This window comes from Akebia trifoliata, chromosome 11 (genome assembly GCF_017979445.1).
Source record: "Akebia trifoliata isolate Shusen 1 chromosome 11, ASM1797944v1, whole genome shotgun sequence".
Lineage (NCBI taxonomy): Eukaryota > Viridiplantae > Streptophyta > Magnoliopsida > Ranunculales > Lardizabalaceae > Akebia > Akebia trifoliata.
In genome coordinates, this window is record NC_141385.1 from 36,781,784 (window position 1) to 36,799,410 (window position 17,627).

The following is a 17,627-nucleotide window of genomic DNA, read 5'->3' on the forward strand; positions in this document are numbered from 1 at the left end:
ATTTGGAAGAATAATAAAAAAATCACCAATTTTTCAAATAAAACGGCAGATTTGTACTTTTTTCTATTTGTAGTTTGTAGCTTTGGTGGCATCGAATATCTTTCAATTTAAATAATAATATTCTATCTTATAATAAGAGAGGATGATGGATTGGTGGGTGGGGGGGTGCCTCTGCAAATATTTGTAAAGAGGAATGGAGGGTGAGGCTATGGGTGGTAGTTTGGAGTTAGGTGGTTCTCTACCTGTTGCTAATGTCCAGGCTCTTTCTTCTCGGGACTTGAAGGACTTCCCTCCTCGGTATCTTCGGGCCGAATTGGATTTTGATGTTGTGTCCATCGATGACTCCCTCGAGATTCCCGTCTTCGATCTACGAAAACTAGTTGGTCAACCATTTGATTTAGTGGACGAATTGGCTAAATTCCATTCGGCATGTCAGGATTGGGGCTTCTTCCAGGTGATCACACACCCACTCAAACACACACACACAGGACTTCTATTGCGACACCAGCTTTTATTTATAGCACATCAACTTTTACTTGTAACACACCTCTTTCTTTCCTTTGAACACCAAGTAGGCGTTTGGATAGGACTCCTTGGCTACTTTTGACTCTTGCGGGGAGTTAGAAGTCGTTTGGATGCATTTGGATGAACAACTCTTTCGAAGAGTTACTCCGTGCAAGAGCAAGAAATTACTCTTTGTGAAGAAGTCGAGAAAACCTATTTCTCAAAACTCATCTTGCGGAGAGTCAAAATTTAACGGTTCGTTTTACCAAAATACCCTTAACTTTATTAATTTTTTATGAAAATATTCCTAATTCATTTACCTTTAAAATCAAATGAAAGAAACATTTATTAATATTTAAAAAAAAATTAAAATTTTGAGTATAATGGATTTAAACACATTATATTAATATTTAATATTTAAAATATTATATTATATTATATTATATTAATATTTATTATATTATATTATATTAATATTTATAGTTAAACACATTATATTAATATTTAATATTTAAAATATTATATTATATTATATTAATATTTATTATATTATATTATATTAATATTTATAGTTAAAATGTCAAAAACAATATAGTTTGAAGGCATATTATGACACTAAAAGACAGTCTGTCAATTTTTTTTTTTAATTTTGAGTATAATGAATTTAACCACATTATATTAATATTTAATATTTAAAATATTATATTATATTATATTAATATTTATTATATTATATTATATTAATATTTATAGTTAAAATGTCAAAAACAGTATAGTTTGAAGGCATATTATGACACTAAAAGACAGTCTGTCAAATTTTTTTAAAAATTTTGAGTATAATGGATTTAAACATATTATATTAATATTTATTATATTATATTATATTAATATTTATAGTTAAAATGTCAAAAACAGTATAGTTTGAAGGCATATTATGACACTAAAAGACAGTCTGTCAAATTTTTTTAAAATTTTTGAGTATAATGGATTTAAACATATTATATTAATATTTATTATATTATATTATATTAATATTTATAGTTAAAATGTCAAAAACAGTATAGTTTGAAGGCATATTATGACACTAAAAGATAAAAAACAGTAACTGGTATAATATAAGGGTATTCTGGTCTTTTTCATAAAAGTCATGAGAAGTCAGTATGGTTCCCAAACAGACTTCTAGCACAAAAGTACTTCTGCCAGTACTTCACAGAGTTGATAGCCAAACGCCCTTTCTGCACAGAATTACTTTTCCAACTCCTCCATAGAGTACTTCAGCTCTTGTTCTTTGGAAAAGTAGTTCTGTTCCTGGTATCCAAACAGGCCCCAAGTATCTATCTCCTACTCTCTTCTCCTCTCTTAGGTTTTTGTGGAAAAATGATTTTTCAATTTTTCATAGAACATGTGATTTTTGGGTGCATGATTGTGTATGTTCTTTAGAATTCAATTTCCATCCTGGGAGTGGGAGGGAAAATATTTTTGGACCATAAAATGATTTTCCGAACACCTAATTTTAGAGAGATTATATTGCTACACCAACTTTTTCTAACACCACCCCACAATTCATATGTAAATCACCAAACATTATTAACACACATCTTTGGGTGGCAGTAGCAAAAGTTGGTGTGGCAATAGTAGCTCTCTAATTTTATTCTTTTACGCTGACCCCTACCTACTCCCATAACTCAAAACAATTTATCATTTTTGACATTTTCTTGGTGTAATCTGACAGCAAAAGTCATTCTTTCACAAATTAATTTTTGAGAGCTTCTACTGGCACGCCAAATTTAACGAATAAAACATCAATCTATATTTGAACAATCATTTTAATTTGAAATTTTATTTGGTGTGCCAATAGCATCTTTATTTAAAAAAATTGAAGATCATTTTCTAGACGAAAATTCATATTCTCTTGAAAATGAATCAAGATTTCAAAACTTGTCCGAAACCAAAACATATCACCCGAGTCGTCTCGATATCAGGCATGGACGAGATGGATGGACATGTCAATGTATCGGACAAGATTTAAAACCCCGTGTTAATATTTCTCATTTTTGAACAAGACATTTAAACATATTGAAAAATTCGTTCAAGACAACTCGGTATCAAGCATGAACAAGACGGATGTGTTCTTTGAAAAATAAATCTCTAAAGAAAGTTTATAAGAAAAAGGGAGGAGAAAGCAAGAGAGTCAATCTTGGTTTTTATTATTGTTCTTGTTTTCCTTGTTTCTTTGGAGCATAGAATGTGACAAAAAAATAAATTAGAATTAGACGAAGATCTATGTAAGAGTTGGCCCCAAAAATATGTTTCAATTGGTTGACATTTTATAATGCAACTTAATTAGAGGTCTAGAGTCTAGCTTACCCAACAAAAATATTTGGTCTCAAATAGTCTGACCCCCATGGCAAGAAACTGTCCCAGGGGCAAGAAAATATTTTCCGTGACACAAAAATAATAATTTCTCGATAAATGGTGAAACAAAAATGGGCAAATCAAGTTTCATACCATCTTAGAATATTTGATTTCAGTCGAGACTGTATTGAATGTTTCAATAATGTTTCAGCTTGCTTTAGAATTTTAATTGTCTTCGAGTGTTTTGGTCTAGCCTTGTTGAAACATTGTCTTGAGACAAGATTTTAAACCTTGATTTCCACAACATATATAACGAGAATATTTGAATTTGGTGTTAAGCAGTTGATCAATCATGGAGTCCCGGAGGAAATAATTGAGAAGATGAAGGCTGACACAGAAGAGTTCTTTAGGCTGCCATTAGAGGAGAAGAAAGCATACTTACAGCTACCCAACAGCATTGAAGGCTATGGACAAGCCTTTGTTGTGTCTGAAGAGCAGAAGCTGGATTGGGGTGACATGCTTTTCCTTCTTTCCCTTCCTACCCCTCAAAGAAACATGACATTTTGGCCTAACTACCCCTCTTCTTTCAGGTATTTAAGTCATTGTACACACATAATCATGGGAATCCAAAATTCTATAATTATTTATAAATAAACATATTTTGGAGTCATCTTTGTAAGTATATATTTATTATTTAAACACTTGTTTATTGTTTTTTGTATTATAAGATGGATTATTAGTAGATGCTCAATTACAAAATCTTATTTTTTTATATAAGATCACAAACATTTTAATCACTAAATTGATTAACACCCGATTCTCAGTCGAATTTATGAAAACTTAACCAAAATTTTCAAAATATCAGATAAGTCATCTTGGATCTTAGACAATTAACGATGAAAAGAGTTGCCCGAGCCAACTCGGTCTTCGACAAAACCCTCAAAATTAGGATTGTTTTTCTTTAGTAGATATATGGTATAACCTAACAGTCTACACATGAATAATTCAGGGAAACATTGGACAAATACTCAATAGAGCTGCAAAGAGTGACAGTTTGTCTATTGGGTTTAATGGCTAAGAATTTGGGGATTGAAACAGAGAAATTAACAAACATGTTTGAAGATGGATCACAGGGGGTGAGGATGAATTACTATCCACCGTGTCCTCGTAGACATGCACACCAAGTCTTGGGCCTTTCACCTCACTCTGATGCAACTGGGCTCACTTTGCTAATTCAAGTCAATGAAGTTGAAGGATTGCAGATCAAGAAAAATGGGAATTGGGTTCCCATCAAACCGATTCCAGGTGCTTTCATTGTCAATATCGGGGATGAAATCGAGGTAATCTCACCATAATTATATAATATCTTGCATTTTCATGCATAACACAAGTAGAGGGGGTTTTTGAATCTTTTATGTTAATTTCCAGATTATGAGCAATGGAAAATACAAGAGTATCGAGCACAGGGCTGTCGTAAACCCGGATAAGGAACGTCTCTCGATTGCTGCATTCAATGGCCCAAAATTAGGTACCAGAATTGGTCCAATTCCAGATTTGGTTAAGATGGATGGTGAAAGATACAAGACAATAAGCCATGAAGATTACTTGAGGCAGATTATCTCAACTAAACTTGATGGTAAGAAACTATTAGATCTCATGAAATTGTAGAAATTAATCAATGAGGCATCAAATTAGCTCAAGCATTTGACAATAATATCAAGTTATTATCTTCACAATCACACACACACACACACCCTATATATATATAGGTCCCGTTCGCCACCCTTAGTTTTACCACACACTTTAACAAACGCGTTTTGTCTTACATGGGTTAGAAGTTTCGGAACGAGCTGATTTTTGGTGAGGATTAACAAACGCGTTTTGTCTTACATGGGTTAGAAGTTTCGGAACGAGCTGATTTTTGGTGAGGATGATCTCTATGGTGAGGAGATCATCCTCACCAAAAATCAGCTCATTCCAAAACTTCTAACCCCATCAAAATTTATTTACAAAAAATGGACGGTCCACGATTTTTCAACGTGTAAACATGGGGCTAAACATTTCGGAATGGGCTGATTTTTGGGGAGGATGATCTTCTAATCATAGAGATCATCCTCACCAAAAATCAGCTCATTCCAAAACTTCTAACCCATGTAGGACAAAAAACGTTTGTTAAAGTGTGTGGTAAAACTTAGGGTGCTGAACATTTCCCATATATATATATGGGTCCCGTTCGGCACCCTAAGTTTTACCACACACTTTAACAAACGCGTTTTGTCCTACATGGGTTAGAAGTTTCGGAATGGGCTGATTTTTGGTGAGGATGATCTCTATGGTGAGGAGATCATCCTCACAAAAAATCAGCTCATTCCAAAACTTCTAACCCCATCAAAAATGATTTACAAAAAATGAACGGTCCACGATTTTTCAACTTGTAAGCATGGGGCTAAACATTTCGGAATGGGCTGATTTTTGGGGAGGATGATCTTCTAATCATAGAGATCATCCTCACCAAAAATCAGCCCATTCCAAAACTTCTAACCCATGTAGGACAAAAAACGTTTGTTAAAGTGTGTGGTAAAACTTAGGGTGCTGAACATTTCCCTATATATATATATATATATATATATATATATATATATATAATCCTTGAATTTTCTCTTTATCATTAAACTCTTCAAAATTCAACCTCATTAGTCAACTGTGATGTTCGCATGCAAACATGATTGTATGATATTCAGAAAATATGGGCAAAGTTCATTATAACTCTAGGGAATCAAATGAATTTGGATATAAAAAATTTTGTTTTTTAATGATGTTTGTTACACACAAAATAAGATTTTGATTGAACATGTACTGATCCACTTTATAACAAGTTAAATGTCCAATTGGTTTTAGTTGTTAAGATTTAAGAACATCCTTATAAAGAGCACCTACTGAAGTAAGGCATAGGATTGGTAAAATAATAAATAAAAAAAATCAAGCCGAGGATTGACAATTACTTTTCCAAATTTCATGAATTTAAGAATTTGTTGTCCACAATATCTAACACCACCACCATATACATAATTAAAATAGAGAAAAATAAAAGGATTTATCAAATCCAAAAGCTGCACTACATTAAGTAAATAAATTAGAAACCTCATTCATAATCAGAGTTGAAATCATTAAGAATCATGTTGTTCACACGACTTATGTGATCAAGATGAATATTTTGAGAAGAAAAAATAAAGGTTAGAGATGTTTATTATGAGAAAATGAATATATTAATAAAGAAAATTGAAGATAGATGGAAGGAAAAAAAGAATTAGGAGAGAAAATTTGATTAAAAAAGGGATATTTGGCATACACAACTACAAATAGGGAACTTTTATTTACATACCAACTTATATTTTATTAAACTCCAATTGAATTAAAAATTAAAAGTTTGAGAATATCTTTTTTTAATCTTTTTTTCTTTTTTCTTTTTTCTTTTTTCTTTTTTTTTTTTATGGTCGAGGGGGGTTTGGTAGACCCCGACCAAAAAAACCAAGAATACAACCTATTATAGACATACCCCTAAAAGCATCCTTACATATAATGTCTACCAACTGTTAAAAGAGTTCCCTATGCTCAAAAACAACTCTACCTAAAGAAAGGAGAGAAGTAAGAAATCAGCAACTTTGTTGCATTCTCTATAACAGAAGGTGAACTCAATTTTTTGAAATTAGCTCTCTTTCATCTTAATTGCTTTTACCAACCTTTCAATTCTTTGAAATTAACTCCCTTTTGTCTTAATTGCTTTAACCAACCTTTCCTCTCTACATGGGATTGTTCCCTCCACCCTTAATGCATTCAATAACCACCTTAGAGTTAACACAGACCTCCAGGAATAGGTTGAAAATATCATTCTCTTATTTTAGGGAGAAATTAAAACTCTCTCCTCTTTGAAGGAGAGATTGAAGAGAACACAAGATCAACATCAAATTATCATAGTAGACAATCATTGTTGATGTCCACTTGTTCTTTTTGATCCGTTATTGTGAAAGTTGCTGCCTTTATTTAGTGTCTGAGTACACAATTTTTATTGGCAAGCTCACCACTATTTACTGTTTGAGTTCGCCATTGACAGAGAGCCCACCCATTTTCAATTTTTGAGATTTTTCGATCAAAAATATATGTAAAGATCATCTAAAATCTAAAATAATGACTTGTTGAGTAGATTTCAACCCAAAAAAAAAGCCATTCTTGATCAATTCTCATCCAAAAACTAAGAAGAAATACAATTGAGAAAACCCTAATTTTGTTCTAACATCTTCAAAACATTTGAAAAAACGATGAAATCAAATCTCGAAAAATTGATTGGAATGTCAAAAATCCACAAACTATAGTGCAATAGAATTCTTTTACAAAAAAAAAAATGTGTGCCAATGGTCGTACACTTTTTACAAGTTTTTCCCTTCAGTACTACCAATAATCTTTTATCTCTGGACCATTCTCAAAGTATGAATGAAGTGTCTCTTCCTCTATTTGTAAAATTAGACAAATAAATCAACTATTTTCAAGATTTTTGAAGTTGTATCTGGGGAGATGTAAGCATTACAATGCAGGATATCTTGAAGAGAAGAATATAAAATCAGACTGAAATTGTTCACCAAAAACTTGTTAGAGAGTTCGAACAAACCCCTCATAATTTTTTTAATTCAACTTAGTTTTACACATCAGGTATGTTTGTCGGTGGGGGTGGGAGTTGAGATTACGATCAGAACCTGTCGGGATTCATGTATTACATCACACTTTGTATCAGTGGATTGACAGACCATGAATTTCTATCATCACCTCGTTTTTACTCTCACCACCCCCCATCCCCCACCCCCTGTTCTATATATATAAATATATAAATACTAATCAAACACAAAGAAGAAGAAATCGATCGAAATGTTAATTTATTTAACCATAAAAAGAAAATAAAATCTTAACATGAAAGAAACACATCATCATCACCACATCAAAGCCTTGTTTCAAAATTTGAGATCGGATTCCAAGATAAACAAATTAAAATTTGAAAAAATAAATAATAACTATAAAAGATCGCTCAGAACTTCTTAGAGGATTGTGTTGCCATCATCGACATCTCCTGAGAGAATGTCGTCTGGCACGAAAATCTTCATCACAGCAATCAAATTCAAATTTAATAAAATAAAATAAAAATTGGTAACATAGAGAGAAAGCAAACGAAAGAAACCCTAAAGACCTTCTCGAACACAAAAAGAAGAAGAAGCACGACGGCTAACAAAATATGCTGAAGAGTGTAAGGAAAAGAGGGTATTTATAGAGGAACAATACCAATAGCAAGAGAAACCCTAATCTGGTCTTTGAGGGGTCTAGTGTTCTAGTCTTGTTAACTTATGTTTCATTTTATTTTTTCAGTGATTTAGACATGCATCCCATGTTTTGAAGAATATTTGAGATGCCACCTCTTGTATTTTCAAACTAAGGGCATGCCCCCTTACCTTTGGTCTACCCTGAAAGATTAGTCAAAATGACCTAAATCGCCTTAAGTTCAATACCTATCCAAAAAACATCCTCCACATTTCTATTTTATTTTATTTTATTTTATTTTTTATTTTATGTAAGAACCCTTGATTTTTCAATCCAAATATTCTAATCTTGTTATGGAAGTTTGAAAGAGATCAAATCTTCATGCCTGTGGAGGAAAAATTCAAGAGATTTTGGTCACAGTTTGATGGTAAGTGCAATTACGTCATTTTAATTAAAGATCGAAGATAGGGTCATTTTCGTTAGAGGAGATTGAAGATAAAGAGTATTTTGATCATTTTAGTTGCCACTCAAAAATATTCACAGTAAGACTACCCAGTTATTCTCTCTCTTCTTTTCTTTTCTTTTCTTTTCTTTTTTTTAAGGATTTTGTTGGAAAAAGAAAAGCAAAATTAGCCGAGATGACCAACCAAGCGAACACCAAAGCACAACTAATCTATCCTTGAAGACAACACCACCTCTCCCAATTCCCTACAAAATCATCGAACGCCACCCCTTTAAACTATTTAAAAACCTTTAACCATAAAAATAAAAATTAAAATTAAAAATTAAAAAAAAAAGATGAGTCCTAAGATGGAGATGATAACAGTGGCTAGTTCTTTCCAAATCCCCCAACAAACTGCAAAGAGGTGATGCTCCAAAGTAACCTCAGCCCCTAAGAAACCAACCAAGGCCAGAGTAAAGTCACGACTCAAAAAGAGCTCGAACAGATCTAGGGAGACAGCGCGAAATACCAAACAGACTGAAAAAGTGTCCGAATATCCGCATAAAGCCATGATTGAAATAATACCAAGCAGTTATTCTCCTCACTGCTTGTTTAACTAGTCAATTTTCTCTATTATCACACCTTACAAATTAATGAGAGGAAATACACCAAGAGATCTTGTATCTTTAGATTTTGGACTCTGTTTCCTACATTTTCGTGCTAAAATGAAATTAATATTTTTGTATTTCAAATCACAACTTCAGAAGCAGAGTCAACAAGATGAGATTCTCAAATCAAATTTTATAAGCAATTTAACTAATGAGATTCAAGATTTTAGAAATCATTTTCTATAATATGACTCTACGATACAAAATCAGCACCCCACAAACCAAAAAAGAGTAATATCGTAGATAAACCAAAAATGATGGTAAACCACAGATCTAAAAATGGGGGATTTCACTTAAACAGGCAATCCATTTTGTCAGGGAATTGATGAATAATGAAGAACGATTAAATTTCACTTGAACATATAATGGACGAAGGTCCTTTGCGAGATCATTCTATTCATCCCTAATACATACCTCCAATCTTTTCGGAGTTTCCTGTCTCATCCATTTGTGGACCTAACATTTCTTATAAGATATATTTCACCATCTAATTAATTGCATTGGATAAAATACTAACTTCGAAACATTTGATCAATCAGGGTATTTATATGCCTAATTTTCACTTAATGAAGAATCTGTGTGGATATTTGTCGATTCACTGCTACATTTTTTTTATTATTAATTTAAAGAGTGGAAGCAGAGATTTTTTCTCAACGAAAGACATCTGGAATGAAAGCAACAAAAGAATATTCCAAGAGAATGAATCAGTGTTTTGCGAGGTGTGCGAGACTTACGCCTAGAGGCGTGCCACAAGATGAGGCTCATTAAAAGCGCCCTTAAAGCAGCTAAGGCTTACGCCTCAAACTGTGGGGGCACCTAAAAGACATACACGTCACATTTTACTTTTTTTTAGATAATGCATTTCTTCCTCATTCTTCTTATTCTTATCTGGTTAATTTAGTTTATTTCTTTTTTGTCTTCCAAGCAAGATTTTATAAATAAATAAATAAAATTCTTTCTTATATTTCTTTATTGCTGCTTGTATGTGATATAATTGAAATACTTAGAAATGAATTCGAATACAAAATGGTAATATATAAAAAGAAAATCATTGAGTAAAGTTGATTTATAATAATTTTTTGTAGTATTTAGTATTAGACATATTTAGTAATTGAAAAAACAATATTTAATTATATTTTTTGCAATAAATATAAAGTACTTATTTATTGTAGAGACTTTCAACTATTCAAAAAATATTTCTATTTTGCTAAAATATAAATAAATTATTATTTATTGCAATGGATTAAAACATAAATTTGATTGTGTGGGTTTGAAATTTATAAATATGCAATGGTTATCCAAATTTTTATTTGTTTAATATTATATTGTTTATTTTTTAAAAATCATGCATGTGAGGCTTACGCTTTACGCCTTGAGGCTTATGCCTCAAGGCACTGGCCAGTCAAACGCCTTGCCTCACGCCTTAGCGTATTTGAAAACAATGGAATGAACTAGCACTTCAAAAGATGATCAATAAAATTTTGGGGCAAGGTGTTTCATGAGTTTTAAGGGTATGTTTTTTGAGGTCTTTATGTTCAGGTGGGATCTTATGTGTTTGTCTTAGGTCAGAGTCGGTTGTCTAACCTTCTATTTAGGCAGGTCAACTTAACCATCTTCTCATTTTAATAAACTTATTTATTAATAATAATAATAATGATGATGATGATCCAGGTTTCTCACTTCACTGTCCATTTTTGCTAGTCAGGTTCTAAAGAGTGGATCAAATTTTGAAAGCTCGGAGTAATCTGTCGTAGTTAACTTGCAAGTGCTTTACATGAGGCACAAAAGAGAGAATTAATCCATAGCAGGAACAATCAAAATTTTCAGACCCTCCTTGTATGGATCTTAGGCTAAAAGAAAGTAACAAACCTGTTGGACGATTTACTTGTTTGACCATTGCTTATGCCCATTGGGTTTGTACCATCTCTGATGTTCCTTTCCTAACCATTTCATCAGATGGTTTGACATGTTTCCGAGGTCAAAAGGCATCAGTTGCTAACTCAAGCCTTCAGATGAGTGCCTCTGCAAGTTTCTCTGCTGCCTCAGTTTCCTTTGAATAAAAAGAGGGGAAAAAAAGAGAGCAGAAGACAAGTTTCGGGAAAAATTGCTACAACTTTCTAGTCTTTTCAGAAAGAGCTCAACTTAAGAAGTTTGCAAATAGAAAAAATGTACTATAACGTCTTAACATTAGCAAAAAGATGAAGAAATTTCAGTTTGAGGGCGGAAGAGTCAAATGTTATTACCTCCGAAGGATGATGAGCATGAAATGAAGACTTATGTTGTGAGTTTTCCATATTTGAAAGCAACTGGATTACAGTCTTCAGATGAGGAGCACTGAGAATCAAAACCCACATAAACCTAGTCAAAAGTGCCTAAGAACCAAACACCACAGAAATTCACAGTTTGACAATTAGTGATGCAGCTGAAGCTAAAAAGAATTAGTTGGTTAGAGAATCATTTTGTAGAGTCGGATGAAAGAATTAGTAACCCTGTAACACTCCAAAACAATGCCCTCTGATAAATAACATTTTCAAATTTCAAAAGTAGTAATCTCTTTTATTCAATCAAATTTATAAAAATTACATGGTCTGAATTTTATTTTTTTTAAAATTGCACCGAAGGAGTGAAGTTATGGCTCAAAGATGCGTTAACACTAGTTTTGTAACCAAAGATTAGGTTTCAATTCATCCCTATGGTAGTTGAACTTAGGCCCCATGCATGGATCACTAAGAAACACTTACATAATTATCACACATTACTGCTTCTTTACTTACTTTGGATTTTTCAAACTCTTTATAGAAAATATTTCCCTATATGCACTTCTCTAGCTTCAAAACAAATATGGACGATTCTTAATAACTAAAATATCTTCTTACAGAAAGATTAATCAATAGAAGGCCAGATTTATGTGTTTAACGAATATATCAGAATTAAGTCGTCATGTCCCAACTTATCAGAGCCAACGACGGCTCATCCTTCTGGGGCGGGTGGAGAGTATGTCACAATCCCACCGGTGTGCCTACCCAGGACTAGGAAAGGGTTGTTGAGACCAAGGGGTCAAAGTGGAGCCGTCCAGTGCGCTGGATGGAATGGCTGGGGGAGTCATGAGTTTAGTCCTACATCAGCGTGGTAAATATTTGGAGCCTAGGCTATAAGGGCAAACTTGACCCTATCATGTAGGACGCGTTTTAAAACCGTGCGGACCTCAGCCCAAAACAGACAATATCCAACATGTGTGGGCTAGGGGCACTACATAAGTAGTGATTTATTTCCTATAAAACAGTTAGTTTTGACATGCTTCTAATTTGACATTAAGGTGACCTGCAATTTAAGACAATCTTGAATCAACAGAGTATAATACGAAAACCAACCTATGTAATCCACTTTCCATATATGCATCTAAGGATGATATGACCCGAGGCATCTGCTCCAGCACCTGTTTCAAACACCATGGAAATAACCAAATGACCAAGTAGGAGAGATTTCACAAGAGGTAAGGTAAAATCATTGACTAACACCACATACTTGTGCAGTGTTTTTTATTGTAGAGGTTTTTGCCAAAAGATTTTTTGGGAGCTTTATAAGGTGGGCCTGCAAGTACAACAAAGAAATCTTGAACAACCATGCCTAAATGAGCTGTATGGAAGAAGTATGTCAAGCTATAAAGTCATACACACTATGGAAGAAGTATGTCAAGCTATAAAGTCATACACACCAACCGTACAACATTACAAAGAATTGAGACAAAAAGTATGCGCACAAGAAGATATCTTATTAAAAAGGAACCATGAATGCAAATATGAGTATGCTTATGACCCAGACTTTAGAATAGAGTGGGCAATCCATATCTGCGGCAAGATATAACTCGAAGATTAATTTGAAATTTTGAATAAAATAGAAAATAAAATTATCTACTAATTATTATCCACACGAAATTATTAGGAACAAAAAGATTTCCAGACAGTGAGACATTTTTTTTTTTTTTTTTTTGGGGGGGGGGGGGGGGGGGGGGCGCGGATAGGTATAGGGTTAGTGGTTAGCAAATGAAGTTGTGGGTAATACGGTAAGACAGAATTAATAGAAATAACTTGCAGAATGGTAAGCTCTAAAAACAGGGTCACTTTTTCCTAGATCTTCATCAAGTTTAATCCTCAAAATGTGTACATTTGAGCAAGAGTTCATCTTTGGAGATTGTTTATGCTCTTTCGGTTATATTTTCTGATTTTTTTTGTCATACCACTTAGTGATTACTTGGTATAGACAGCCAATGAAATGGTGGGAACAAAATTTGGTTTGGATAGATAAGTAAAAGATGGGTGATGAGGATAGATTTTCATTATAAAAGGGATGAGGATTGGTTCACCGTATAGTCCCATATGTTTCATTTTCTAGAGGGGTATGCATCAAAGGCAATATTGATATATCTCAAACTTTCAAGAAGACAATAAAGCCTAAAGGATATAAGATAAATTGGTCAAAAACTTCTGAATGTACAGTCAGAGGGGATCATTAGTAGACTACCCAAGCTTGTAATATCTCTAGTATATTCTATGTTATATTCACTCCATCAAACTAAAGAGAATTTCTTTTAAGAAAACTTAAACCAGCTATGCAATATTGGACAGTCAAAACATCTTCATAAAATGGTAGTAGTTTAAATGAGGATGTTGAGATAGATAGGTAGTAAGACTGGGAAAGGCAAAACCTGAAATGAGTAAATTTGATGAAAGCTAAGAGGAGCCCCTATAGGGAAGAAAATAAAGTCAATAGAGATGGTATATATATATATATATATATATATAAATTGGTTAAATTAAGGGAGCTACTATTGACACCCCAGTTGAAGATTAAAACACACTCTTCAAACATTACAAAGGTTTAGTTCAAATTATAATCTCAACATTACAAAATATTATAATACTCATTCAAACTATTTCAATAGTTGTTTACAATTATGAATTTATGATTAAGCTCATATAAAATCCTAGACCCAAAAAATATGGAAAGCTAGTAAAATCCTGATCCAAGAGGATCTACATACATAGGTGATAGTAATTTGGGCATAACTTTGTCATACGAACTCGAAATTCGACGATTCCAAAAGCATTGGAAAGAGGACTCAGAGAGCTACACGGCCGAATGCACATCGTTCACCCCTCCGAAATCACAATCAAAGTTGGACTTTCTATTTCTAAAATCTTTGATCACAAATAATTCTAATTCGATCGTGATTCTGAAGTTGTGGCAGAAGAGAGTTTTAACGTACTTAGGATTCTTACTCCAATTAGGAAATAATTAGAACTTTACTATTTTGAGACTTACTATAAATCGTATTTACTATTTATAGTAAGTACACAATTATAATAGAACTAGATTTTGTTTGTTCTTTCTTTTTTTTATAAATACCATTGTAACCCCGTTTTGGGGGAGATATAAAAAAGTAAGCATTTTCTTCTTCTTCTTCTTCAATTATTTTGATCTTGTTCTTCATTACCAAAGATTGTTTGGATTAAGTGGTATCAGAGTTAATCTAGATCTGGAAGGAGAGGGTGGTTTATGGTCTCAATGCGTGACCGACACAAACAATCCGATGAAGAACTCACTGCTCTGTTGCAATTTCACAGCAAATCAAGTTTGAAGACAAGCTTCAAGGAGATGTCAAGCAACAGAGAGAAATAAGATAGGCTTGCTAAGCTAGAAAACCAAATCGAAAACCTTACCAAATTGCTAGAGAAGATAGCGGAAGATTCATCAACCAATAAAACCTCACAGAAAAAAACTTTGAAGGCACAAGATAAAGAACCAGAGGATAGCAATGTAGATGAAGATTCTTCCGACATCGAAAGCAACTCTAATGATACTAGTACGGATCCCATGAAAACTTTGAAATTTGAGTTTAAAGTTAATTTACCTATTTATGATGGGGCGATTGATGTGGAGAAATTGGATGGGTGGATTGATCAATTAGAAACCTATTATACCTTAAATAGGTGTTCTAGTACACAAAAGATCAATTTCGCAAGTTTGAAACTGTCAAGTCATGCTCTCACATGGTGGAAGTCGTACCGAAAACACCATAATGTGGCAAAATTGACATGGAAGAAATTCAAAGATATGTTGCAAAAGCAATTCTACCCCATATGTTATGAGGATGAACGTTCGTACAAGTGACAGCACCTCAAGCAAAAATTTGGGCAGTCTGTACAAGAGTACACTACAGAATTTCACAATCAGGCTTTAGTTCTGGATGTTGACGTTGATGACCATGTAATCTTCATGAAATACATCAGGGGTCTCGCGGAGTATATACGGAATGAATTGAAGTTGTTCATCGTAGAGACTATCGAAGACGCCGTAGTGAAGACCATTGCCATTGAGGCAAGAAATAAGAAATCTGATAAAAAGGATTACAAGCCAAAGCAGGAGAATAAGTTAGACTGGAAGGAAAGAGAGAGCAGAGGAAGGGGGGATCGTCCTCCAAAAAGAACTGTTGTGACCATTGTGAACTCAATGGGCATGTGAAGGATAAATACTAGGTACTTCACCCCAAATTACGACCAAAGAATGGGAAAAATAAAGAGGGGAGGTAGGACAAGAAAATAGCAGCCTTGGCCACGCAAGATGTAGAAGAGATTCCGAACGTACAGACTGTCGATGCTAAACTCTATCTTATGACCAGACCAGTAGATTCCTTAGAACCTGATGACTGAGAGAATTGTTTAATGTAAGAATTCACGTGAAGCAAAGTATGGTAACGGCTATTGTAGATCCAAGTAGTACAAAAGCTAGGGTTGGAGACTACACCTCACCCTCGACCATATCCCTTGGGGTGAATTTAGAAAGACATGGGGATGAAAATCACAAAACAGTGCACCTTCAAGTTCGCAATCACTGAACATAAACTATAATAGGGTTTTTTCTATTTTTCGTGTTTAAATTTTCAGATTCATAACAGAGGATCAATTATTGCACATTTCATTCATCAACACAGGTGCAAAAATTTTGAGAAAAACCAATTGCAGTGATTCCTTCACCAAACACAGTGCTCACTTTAAATGTTCAAAGGGCATATTAATTGATCGATGAAAAAGCTTATTTTGTAGGTTTGTGTTTCATTTAATGTATCAAAAAATGATTCTCAAAGTAAGTAATTTGATCAAATTCTTCGATCATATAAATCAAGAATAAAAAGAACAGTAAGTTATAAAACCCTAAACCCTAGCTAATCAGATCTTCATGTTTCAACAACCAACCAACCATCCATCCATCCATCCATGGAATCAATCGAGAGAGAGAGAGAGAGAGAGAGAGGAAGAGGACCTGAGAAGGAGAGGATTGTTGCATGAGGTGAAGGAGATTGGAGGTGGATTGAACAGCCTGAGATATATGATCAGCCACCATTGCCTTCGCTGTCCCTTCTCTGCTTGAGGGCTCCCTGCTTCCACCACTAACAGAAGCAACAGCAGCCGTTGATAATGATGACTTTGACCTCGATGAAGACAACGATGATGTTGATGACGATGCCATTGTTGTGTACGGACGTGAAGAGAGCTTTCTGAGTGAGAGATTGAAGAAGATGAGGAGGCAAAGAAGAGATGTCTCGATCGAACAACAACAAAAAAAATTTGGTTGAGTATCTTTAAGGAAAATGCTCCAAAAACAAAAAGTATTTACTGCGATTCTCACAAGTCTATGTGGGATGTGTACATAACCATAGATGCATTTCCTCGCGATAAGATTAAAAATCATCTACGGTTATCTATACATCTCCACGTCAGAATGTGAGAATCGCAGTAAAAACTTTCAATAACCTGACTTCAACCTCAACTTTTAGTAATTCACGATTTATTCACGTCCTCAATTAAATAAGAGTAATTATAAAAGCACCCTACGAATTACTAAGGACAATCCACACCGTAGCCGAAATTTTTATGATTTAAAAAAAAAAAAAAAAATTGAATAATTTATGATTCTTGAACTTGTTTTAATGGGGTTACAAGTTTTAGAATGGGCTGATTTTTTTGTGAGAATAATCTCCTCACTGACGAGATCATCATCACCAATCATCAATTCATTCTGAAGTCTTTGACTATTGCCCTTATTAATTCGTGGGATGATTTTATAATTACCCATTAAATAAAGAATCGTGATGAATGCACGTGATTAAGTACACAGTTAACATGGCAAGGGCCCAGTATCATAAATCTTTTTCATCAGTATACGTAAGAAACAAATGTACATTCATCATTATTTTTAAATAAGTAAATAGATAGTCGTGATAATCTAACTCTTTTTCTTCCAGACACCACATCACAAAATCGTAGATCTTTTGCTTAGGGCATCACGATATCATTAGT

General features: G+C 33.7%; 2 protein-coding genes and 2 non-coding genes across 6 annotated transcripts; 1 reads left to right on the forward strand and 3 right to left on the reverse strand.

Annotated features, from left to right (window-relative positions):
• The first annotated feature begins 150 nt into the window (after positions 1-150).
• Positions 151-4,671, forward strand: LOC147391453 (S-norcoclaurine synthase 1-like). Its single transcript, XM_086457296.1, has 4 exons — positions 151-454; positions 3,202-3,449; positions 3,869-4,199; positions 4,288-4,671. The coding sequence occupies exons 1-4, from the start codon at positions 194-196 to the stop codon at positions 4,525-4,527; spliced, it is 1,080 nt and encodes a 359-aa protein (XP_086313422.1). The 5' UTR covers positions 151-193; the 3' UTR covers positions 4,528-4,671.
• A 2,925-nt stretch (positions 4,672-7,596) lies between these two features.
• On the reverse strand, positions 7,597-7,682 carry LOC147391454 (small nucleolar RNA snoR14). Its single transcript, XR_015170373.1, has one exon. It is a non-coding gene; the product is annotated as a small nucleolar RNA snoR14 (small nucleolar RNA).
• An 82-nt stretch (positions 7,683-7,764) lies between these two features.
• TOM2B (tobamovirus multiplication 2B) lies at positions 7,765-16,913 on the reverse strand. Of its 3 annotated transcripts, none has more exons than XM_086457596.1 (5): positions 16,591-16,913; positions 12,796-12,861; positions 12,642-12,706; positions 11,514-11,604; positions 7,765-11,320 (listed from the first exon to the last, which is right to left on the reverse strand). In XM_086457596.1, the coding sequence occupies exons 1-5, from the start codon at positions 16,795-16,797 to the stop codon at positions 11,279-11,281; spliced, it is 471 nt and encodes a 156-aa protein (XP_086313722.1). In that variant the 5' UTR covers positions 16,798-16,913; the 3' UTR covers positions 7,765-11,278. The 3 variants fall into 3 exon arrangements, with proteins under 3 accessions (XP_086313722.1, XP_086313723.1, XP_086313721.1); XM_086457597.1 differs by having other exon boundaries at positions 7,765-11,292; positions 16,591-16,908; XM_086457595.1 differs by lacking the exon at positions 7,765-11,320 and having other exon boundaries at positions 11,332-11,604.
• On the reverse strand, positions 7,930-8,017 carry LOC147391456 (small nucleolar RNA U61). The gene has a single exon (XR_015170347.1). It is a non-coding gene; the product is annotated as a small nucleolar RNA U61 (small nucleolar RNA).
• Positions 16,914-17,627: the final 714 nt, after the last annotated feature.